The sequence below is a fragment of the Nelumbo nucifera genome, chromosome 5 (assembly GCF_055504915.1).
Source record: "Nelumbo nucifera cultivar China Antique chromosome 5, China Antique-T2T, whole genome shotgun sequence".
In the NCBI taxonomy this organism is placed as follows: domain Eukaryota; kingdom Viridiplantae; phylum Streptophyta; class Magnoliopsida; order Proteales; family Nelumbonaceae; genus Nelumbo; species Nelumbo nucifera.
The window spans coordinates 78,995,685-79,005,918 of NC_142653.1; the positions used below are offsets into that span (position 1 = coordinate 78,995,685).

At 44.1% G+C, this 10,234-nt stretch overlaps 1 protein-coding gene and 1 long non-coding RNA gene across 2 annotated transcripts; one reads left to right on the forward strand and one right to left on the reverse strand.

The window, feature by feature from the left end:
* The first annotated feature begins 2,647 nt into the window (after nucleotides 1-2,647).
* LOC148791922 (uncharacterized) lies at nucleotides 2,648-3,637 on the forward strand. Its single transcript, XR_016076098.1, has 5 exons — nucleotides 2,648-2,730; nucleotides 2,821-3,001; nucleotides 3,097-3,188; nucleotides 3,270-3,345; nucleotides 3,426-3,637. It is a non-coding gene; the product is annotated as an uncharacterized LOC148791922 (long non-coding RNA).
* Nucleotides 3,638-7,967: 4,330 nt separating this feature from the next.
* On the reverse strand, nucleotides 7,968-9,407 carry LOC104594012 (uncharacterized). The gene has a single exon (XM_010254131.1). The coding sequence runs from the start codon at nucleotides 9,405-9,407 to the stop codon at nucleotides 7,968-7,970; it is 1,440 nt and encodes a 479-aa protein (XP_010252433.1).
* Nucleotides 9,408-10,234: the final 827 nt, after the last annotated feature.

Genomic DNA, 10,234 nt, shown 5'->3' on the forward strand with positions numbered 1-10,234 from the left:
ACTTATTTTATACATTGATATAATATAAATTATACAAGTCATGTTATAATATTTATATATAAAATATATAATAGGATGTAAAATAGGATGTATACATATGTATACATTATAGACAAAATGTATAAACCTGGCCTAAAAATATATGTGGGCCTAATGTAGGCCTGGGCCCGGGTTGGGCGTGAACACAAAACCCAAGCCAAAGCCCAGAATTTCCAAGTCGGGCTGAAATGATTACCCCTAGTGCTAATTGAGTTTTGTCATTCTTTATATATGAAATTTAAATGGTACTATATATATATATTTTTTTTTTGTTACTTGTGCTAAGAATAGGATGTTAAATTCCCGACAAAAAAATGTCAGGTGGCAAAGTTGGGACTAGGTGCTCCTCGAAACGGTTTAGGGAGATGTTGCAAAGTTTGTCTCTATGTTTGGAGCACAAGAGAAGGCTCCAAGAAACTCCCTTTGGACACTTTTTGGATTTGCCATAGGTGATTGTAGAGACGTCCCTCTTGAGTTATTTAGTGAAATCGTGGGACTCGACTAGGCAGTACTTTATAGTTGGTGGAAGGACTGCAATTCAGCAAGGCTGATGTTCTCCTGATAACGGGTCTTGGCCTATTGGGTAGTACAGTTTCCCTATCGGAAGGCATTGTTGGTAGTGGATTGTTACAAAGATCTTTTGGCTTTGATCAAAATCACTCTACCTCTATAGAGCTGGATCTTGTGTGACATAGACTAAAGAAGATTGTACGATTAGATGGTATGGAGTATGTTGAGGAGGTGGTAAAGCTGATTATTTTATTCTTGTTCAGTTGTGTGTTGTTTCCCCAAGGCAGTTCGAGGGTGAGCTCCTTCTAGGCTGAATACGTTGACGATTTACAGCATATTGATGATTATGCCTGGGGTAAATGTGTACATCAATTCTTGGTCGGTGGTCTTGATCAGTTTGTTTTTGGTTGTGGTGCTGGATCGAGCAGAGGCTCATCCTCGTATAGCGGCTGTCTATTTTTATGCAGCATAGTGTTGATGGTTAGTGTGGATGACAGTCGATTTTTTTATTTATTCTTTATGTTATTCTCATTCAATTGATTATCATTTATTGGTTGATTTCTTTTTTGTAGGCATGGCTTTATGAGCACACAACATTATTTAGTCCTTTAGTTCCTGATGCCAGTCCTCGTTTGTTTAAGTGGGGGAATATGGGGTATCAATAGAAGTTGAAGAGGGCCGATTTGTTAAAAAAAGCTAGGGCAGAAACGGTTCTCACTTCTGCTCCTCTACTTGGGGTGTTTGTAGTTTTTATTTATGTAGTTCTAGTGGAAACTAAAGATCTCATACGGATTTATAAACTTATTACAGGTTATTGAGGGTTTGAACCCTACTAGCAAGGTGATGGCCTTAGTGGATGTTCAGTCGGAGGGCTGTGCAAGTTTTAATTTTTTTTCTTCACATTGGAGTCCTCTATGTGTTCTAAGTACATGGTAGTTATTAACATTTGGTGTTGATATGCAATTTGTGGACCGAGGGGGCCATGGTGTAGGTGGGGAACCTTTTTATGATGGAGAGTATGCTGCTCACGGGTGGCATTGGCTTGGGCAAAAGGTAGGATTAGCATATCATAGATGTTTTGAGTTATATACAAGTTGACTTATTGCTAATGTTGAGATTTGTTAAATTGCTTCTAACTTGATTTTTCAAGAATTTTCCAAATCTTGCATGGAATCCATGGAATCCATGGAATATCAAATTCTATGTACGGAGGCCAAAGAGTATAACTTGACAAGAAAGCAGAATGTGGAACTTTGTGATATTCCATGGATTATGGTGTACCATTTAATGATGGGCAAGAAGGTTTGGCAAACTACTTGCCAGATGATGATGATTATGGTGCAGACTTTCCTGTTGGAGTTGCATGCAGCACCATGGGGATAGAGCAATCTCCCGAAAGGACTAGCATTGCTGCCCCATCCTACGAGATTCTTAATGGCTTGCTCTCCATTTCCAAAACTTACAAACGTAAGTTTCCTTGAGCAAGGAGAGAACGGAAGAAAAGTAGCATGGTGGTGTTGCCCTTCCAAGCTCTTGGGTAGCAAGGGCAAGTAGCGAAAGAGTTTGCTATTACTGTAGGGTCCAAAAGAGAAGTGAAGGCAAAGGTGAAATGATAACCATTGGTGTTGTCTTGGGGTTATTTGTAGGGTTGTTTTGGTTTGATTTGACTTTCTTATTAGTTTATTCAATAAACATTTGTTGCAGTCAGTGGATGCACATGCATTGTGGAATTCTTTTAAGATGAAGGACTTGGTCCCAAAGGAGGACCTTGAAGTTGTGAAACGGTTTTTGAAGAACCACAAGAAAGGGCGAGTACACATGACTGTTTAGTAGGTTGTGTCTATTTAAGTGATTTTCTTTAAACTAGAATTTGTTTGTATCGTTATTTTTTTATTGTGTAACGAGCTTGATTAATGGTTATGGCAATGATCAATTGGTATGGACTGATGGTGTTGTGTTTCTTACCCCGGATTGTCTGTTACCCCTCTTCGACCCGAAAGCATGGGTATTCGATGAGGTATTATTTTGGTTTAGGGGAGTGTTGCATGTCATACAAGGCTAATTGTCAATGTGGCTAATTTGACGTGTGTGGCTGTGTAGGTCATTGATGTGTATGGATTTTTGCTAGAGGCAAGAAACACCAACACCATGAACATATGTTATGTGTCTTTGATGACATCGGTATGGGTTGTTGATTGCAATGTGACGGAAATCCATATGCTTGTGATTCATTTTGTGATATAATCCCATTGTTATTTGTTTGTAATGCAGTTGTATTTATCGGATGCCCGCAACGATGTTCTCTATCAATGGTTGAAGCCCTACGAAATATTGACGTGCAATGAGGTTTTAATACCTTTATCTGATGGCTTACACTGGCAGCTAGTAGTGGTGAATATGGTGGACTATAGAATCGAAGCCTATAGTTCCTTAAAAGCAGCTTCCACAACGCGTAAGTGAGATCCATGGTATGTATCATGAGTAATTGGGTATAAGATAATGGGTCCGATTGCTTATGTGTTTCCTCAATTTTACATTATTTGGCAGCAAACAACTTTGAGAGAAAAATTGTCACCATTTGTTCCTGGGATCATCGGTTGGCTGTTTCAATTCATTGATTCAGCCCCTCGACAGATTGGGTACGTGTTGTATGATCTATGCTTAGGTGTAGAGGTACTTGTTAGGTAGTTATTGAGTCAAAAAGTATATCTTTTTTGCAGTGGTAGCAAGTGTGGAGTGTTTGTTATGAAGTACATGGATTGCATCGCCCAGGGTTCACATTTTGACTTTGATCTAGTGAGTACATGTGAATTTCATTTGCTAGCACATGCCTATATGTCTCATGTTAATACTAATATGTAGTATGTTTGCTGTAGGGAAATATAGATGTTATTAGGTAGCAGATAGGGGCTCAACTCATTCGGAACCATATTCCATAAATTGAAGATCTTACGAGGATGATTGGAAACCAATTTATTTTTCCTTTCTCTTACCTTACGACTTTGAGCATATATTAACAATTGAAATTTTTGTATTAGAGCTAATGATTGGTCAGCTCTAACTACATAAATTTACAGATGAAAGGCATAAAGTAATGCAAAAAGCAATTTTTTTATAGATATTGCCTTGAAACCTTACGATCAAATATTTGCTCAAAATGTAGCATCACAAAGCAATGTGAAGTAGCAATTAGGAGTGACTGGCCTCCGAGCGATTCAGTCAATTCACAAAAATGGTCCCAGAGGGGGGGGGGCACAGGGATAGTCGGGCAGCAGAACTACTACCACAAGGGTAGTCGGGAGGAGGAACCACCTCCATGGGGTGGGGGGAGGTCCCCGATAAGTAACCATATGAGGCGAAGATGCCCCGGGCCAATGGGGAAGGTTAACAGAGGGAAATAGTGCTTTTGCAGAACCACCGTTTCCCATCGATGGCCTGAAACATAGGACCGATGGGTTATCCGAACGTGTCGGGATGCTTGGTGGGTGAGTAGAAGTGGGGGGAATGCTTTTGGTGGCCATTGCACCCCTCTGCACCCGTTGGATCATCCTCCGGGTGATTCGGCCAATTCCCATAAATGGTCAAGGAGGGGGGTGTGGGGGTAGTCGGGCGGAGGAACCACCTCCATGGGGTGTGGGGAGGTCCACTATAAGTACCCAGATGAGGTGGAGAAGCCCCGGGCCAACAGGGAAGGCTGACAGTGGAAAGTGGTGCTTTTGCAAAACAACTGTTTCCCATCATCAACCCAAGACATAAGGCCAATGGGCAATCAAAAGGTGTTGGGATGATTGGTGGGTGAGTGGTAGTAGGGGGGAGTGGGTTTGGTGGCCACTCCACCCCTCCACACCCGTTGGATCAGCCTCCAGGTGATTCGGCCAATTCCCAAAAACGGTACCAGAGGGGGGTGCGGGGGTAGTCGGGCAGTGGTACCACCTTCACGGGGTGGGGGGAGATCCCCTATAAGTACCTAGATGAGGCGGAGAGGCCCCGGGCCAATGGGGAAGGCTAACGATGGGAAATGGTGATTTTGCAGAACCACCGTTTCCCACTGTCGGCTCGGGCCATCGGGTCGATGGGCGATTGGAAGATGTTGTGATGCTCGGTGGGTGAGTGATAGCATGGGGGAGTGGGTTTGGTAGCCATCGCACCCCTTCGCACCCGCCAGATTGGCTTTCGGGCGATTCAGCCAATTCCCAGAAATGGTCCCAGAGGGGGACGCAGGGGTAGTCGAGCGGAGGAACTACCTCCACGGGGTGGGGGGAGGTCCCCTATAAGTACCCAGACAAGGCGGAGACGCCCCAGGCCAACGGGAAAGGCTGACGGTAGAAAACAATGCTTTTGTAGAACCACCGTTTCCCACCGTCAGCCCAGGCCATTGGGCCAATGAGCGGTTGGAAGGTGTCGAAATGCTCGATGGGTGAGTGATAGTAGGGTGGAGTGGATTTGGTGACCATCACACCCCTCCGCAGCCGCCGGATCGGCCTCTGGGCGATTCGGCCAACCCCTAGAAACGGTCTCGAAGGGGGGGGCACGGGGGTAGTCGGGCAGCGGAACCACCTCCATGTCATGGGGGGAGATCCCCTATAAGTACCCAGATGAGGTGGAGACACCCCAGGCCAACGGGGGAGGCCGGTGGTGGGAAATGGGGCTTTTGTAGAACCACCATTTCTCACTGTCGACCCGGGTCATCAAGCCAATGGAAGATCGAAAGGTGTCGGGATGCTCAGTGGGTGAGTGGCAATAAGGGGGAGTGGGTTTGGTGGCCATCACACCCCTCCGCACCTGTCAGATTGGCCTCTGTGCGATTCGGCCAATTCCTAGAAACGGTTCCAAAGGGAGAGCATGAGGGTAGTCGAGCAGCGGACCACATGCACAGGGAGGGGAGTGCTCCCCTGGACGTACCAACAATTATCAAAAGTACACAATTTCTGTCATTAAATCTTAAAATTTCTAGATATGGAAGATACACTTAGTAACATTAACATTTTCAGATAGGGAGAATACAACTACTTGAAGGGATGAGAGATCCATCCTATGGGCGCCCAAAGATTGCGGAATAAGGGGCGAATTTCAAAAATTTTATCTCTCCCTTCAACTGGGAATCGTATTCCCCATTTAGAAAATCATATTTTCAAGGATCAATCTTGAACCATAAACTGAACCAGATCTGAACCAAAAGGAGTGGGAGAGGATTATACCTGATACGGAGAAATACTATCTCCCAATGGAGGTGTTCACGCCCAAGGAAGGATCCAAAATCTACTCCCACTGAAGATGGCGCAGTGCAGGGTGGAGCAGAATCAGCAACGTTCTTCAAAAGAACTTGATCCTTCGTAAGGATCAACTGGACGACTTGAGTACAGCTCCAACCAATCTTTTCCCTAAAAGATTGAAATCAAGATCCAATCTTGATTGCTCCCAAGAACTGGAAATCGAACTGAAGGAATGGCAAAAGCAGGAAGGTGGCGGCAGGAGAGAATTCGCAGTATGCAGGAAATCTCTCAATCTCTCTTTCTTCAAAGAGAAGAATGCTATGGATGTTGTTGTGTAGAAGGTTGCCGCCCCCTTCCCCTTTTATAATCTCAAAAGGGATCAGCTCCTAATCAGATTAGGAGCTACTAATCCAAATCATATTTGGGTTAGAAGTCCCTTAGTGATAAGGGATAACCCTTATCTTATCTGCAGATAAGATCAGCTGTCTCCTAATCTAATTAGGAGGTTTCCAGATCTAAATCCCATTTAGATCTTGGACTCTCTGAGTGGATAGGGTCTAAGCCCAATCCTTTCAGCTGACCCTCTTTAGAATTCGCCCCCTTTAAATGACTGATCAAATCAGCCCAGTTCGAAATGGGCTTAAGGCCCATTTAAGGTTATGTACTCAAAAGGCTTCCAAATTGCTGCCCAGTTGGGCTTCCTTGTATGGCGTGGGACCCAAGCATTGATCTACACATCAATCATGGGTTCAGCCCAGCCTTTGTTACAAGGCCTGGCCGAATGCACTACTGAAGACAGTGTACCCCCTGAAATCCATCAAATGAGCTCTATGGGCCCAACAGTTACACTAAGTGGTTCCTGGGCCAAGCCACCTTGTAACACCCAGGGACTGTGGGCAGATGCAAGATTAGCCCATCAGGCATTATCCTCAATGGTCTTACACTTAACCTCTCAGCCCATAATGATCATACACTGCCCGACAAGAGAGGACCTCTCCCTCGGCTGCAAGGAACAGTGTTGCACTCTCCACTTATATGGATCCCGGGAATTAAAGCCTTTTGCAAACATTTTAGAAACCATAATATATATATTTTTATATCTTATATAAAATATATTTTGCAAAACAAATCTCAACAGTTGAAATCGGCTGCCGGCAGTCTTGGTTTCCATCAGTGAGAGTGCATCCCTGATCATTACCTTTGTCCGACAAAGGGGCTGATCCTGTCACTATGATCACCCACTCAGATGAATTCTCGGACTGTCCCAACATACCCAGGTTTTGACCCCCGCTAAGGATCTCACTGATTGGTACATCAAAGACAGCCCGATCCGACACCTAGTGTAGTATCATAATCGAGTCTAGGGGTCGGGTGTAACTTTCCAGTTTTGCCCATCAATCTCCAAGATCCAGGGCAATACTGGAAATCTGGTCCAGTTCAAAGATTCAATTAATCCTACACTGTATGTGCCTAGGGTCTCACCCTGGCAGCTGAGACAGGCCACCCCAACCGACTTGGTGGCACTACAGTGTCAGCCTTGTCAGGATAGGTCTCCCTAGACCGACCCACTGGCTGTGAACATTCTAAACTAACACGAGTCTCATTAAGTGTCCAGTTTAAGGGTATTACACAGAAACATACCAAGGAACATGAATCAAATATGTATCTTTATTCATTTACAATAAACTCATAAAGTACATCATTCTGATTGAAGCTAAGGGCATACAAAACTGTCTAACACTACTAACATTAAAATTTCCAAATAGGTACTAAACATAAATCAAAGCGAAGATTGTGCGAGGGTGGGGTGCAATAGAGATGATACCCCTACTCAATGGGTGCCTTGCACGTGCTCCTATAATGTCCTGTGTTACCATACCATCCGCAATGAACTTCCCTTTTCTCAACAGGCTGTGACTCATTTTGTTTGGTCCGGTGTTGGCAAAGTGGTCATTTTGTCTTCAGTGGGCGCAATGTAGCAGATGATGAAGTACCGATGTCTGCACTCACAGCCGATGACATGGCTGTGGGATGCAACTCATCAGACGACATAGAGTGTATCGGCTGAGAGTATATGACCCTTTGTTTTTCAATCGTGTAGTACGGGTCAACAAATTCATACACATTTCACCCCGTGTACGATATGGCCGCGCATGCATGTGCACATGGGAGGCCACTCATTTGCCACTCCTTGCATTATCACATCTATTGGTCCAATTGGGCGGTATACTGCCTTTCCCCCTTTGTGACCTCAAACTCATGAATAGATGCATAGACAACCTGGAACTGGATGCTATTGTGAATTGTCACATGCAACTTCTCTTTTGTCCTTTTCCCTATCATTGTTGTGCAGTCCTGGGATTCGCAATGTCTTCTCCAAAGGAGTTCCATCAATTTCAACTGAAATGTGTTCAACATGGTCATTATAGGCCGATCACAAATGTTTGACACCCATCCATTAAACATCTTTGCAATGTTGGACAACATTTGGTCGTACCGCATTCCTGGGAGCTTGGAGTTCGCCCAATGCTCAGGTTCAGTGGACCTTACCCTGCTTTCAATGCGTTCATTCAATATAAAAAGCCTCCCCATTAGTGCCTCATACTTGTCGGTAGATCTTGCATAGAAGAGTTTGAACATTATAGACATTATTGCATCACGCAACTCCTTCGATAAACGAATCCGTGTCACAAATGATTTTAGATTCTCCATGAGATGTCGACAACAGAAGGCATGTAGATCAGGTTGAAAAATCCACTGGACCGCATCCAGCAAGCTATTTCCCCTATCCAAAACAATCACAACATCTCTATCATCATTTATTACTGCTTTAAGATGTCCCATAAACCAAGTGGAATCCTCAAGGCACTCTGCGGGGACGATGAAAAATGTGATGGGGAACATTCCATTGTTGGCATCTATTGTGGTGGTGGCCAAAAGCTTCCCCTGATATTTCCCATTTAAGTGTGCCCCGTCAACAAATAGTAGTGGTCGGCACCCATAGTGAAATCCATGGATAGATGCATGGAATGCTAAGAAGAGTCGCATGAAATGACCATCTTCATCGATACTATAAGTGACATACAAACCTGGATTGGACTCGAGAATCTTCTCATAGAACCATGGAATACGTGAGTATGAGTCATCATCATTGTCATTGATTGGAACCTTTGCAACCTCTTTCTCCTTCCAAGCTAGTTGATACGTTAACTGCAACGTGTAGTCACGTTTGAAGTCCTTCATGATGCCTATTGCCCTATATGATAGACTGTCTCGTATCTTCTCAACAAGAAGATTTCCTACAAACTTATTCGACCTAGGAAGAACTACAAAGGATGATGCAACTACGGTGTGTGAGCGTTGAGGTTGGTACGTATGCACTCGGACCATAAGCCCACCACCCAATGCACTAGTTCGAATTTCCCACCGGCAGTTGCCCATATTGCATTGTGCATGAATGCGTGTCTTGTCGTTCCACTTATATATATAGGAAAATCTATGGGCTATAGAGTATTTAGACATGGCAGTCCAAAATGCAATCGCATTTTCGAACACTTGCCCAACTCTGGTTATAAGACCAAGCCACATTGTTGCTACCATGCTACCACTGTCAGACATACCATTTGAGCCAATATGCGTATGCATGCTTTGGTCGTTGTCATCAGAGTCAAGTTCTCCATAATCATTCTAGCAGCCCACGTCCCCCATTTGTTCATTCAACGAGACTGTAATGTCCAAAGTTTTGGTGTTGAACCGGATAAATGTCTGTATGTCATTTTGGTTACAAAGTTTGAGGGTGCGTTTCTCCTCGCACTGGATCATGTAATATATCTTCGCATCACGTGGGTTGATCCCAAAACTACTACAAATGTCCAACATGAATGAATCAAATTCTGTGGTCTCATCTGCAGTGATGCCAACTGATTCGCCGTTGAAGCTGCAAATGCATAAGATTGAATTATCTACCCCGGAGTCCATATGTGTTTGTGAATGGAAGACACACCTGCAAAAAAGATATAGATCACCAATCATAACTACTAGTGCAAATAGAAAATGGGGGAGAAAACGTTTGTAAGAAGAACGAATAGAATATCGTGTATTAGCTAACTGATAGGTGGACTGCCAACAACCTTGGTGGTGGGGGTTGGTGCTTATCAGGTAACTGCTTCAGATGGGGATGGGGTTTAAATAGAAGGATTAGGGGGTATTTCGAGCACTATAGCGTGATTTATGTCAATCAGTCAATGGGTGACCCGTCGATAGACATGACCATAGGTTGGAGTATAGGCCAGACCTATTTAGTGATTTACCCATGACTTGGCCACCCATGCAAGTCGATGATTGATGGACACTCGAGTGTAAAGGCTATGGTGGTACGAGTTGCAGCCCAATTACCAAGGGGCAATTCGTTGCAAGGCAGGAGCACTATAGCGTGATGTTTGTCAGTCAGTTAGTGGGTGACTCGTCGACAG

What these genes read in the sequence shown, in the direction of transcription:
- LOC104594012 (XM_010254131.1), bottom strand. Translation starts at nt 9,407, where the DNA reads ATGCATACGCATATTGGCTCAAATGGTATGTCTGACAGTGGTAGCATG.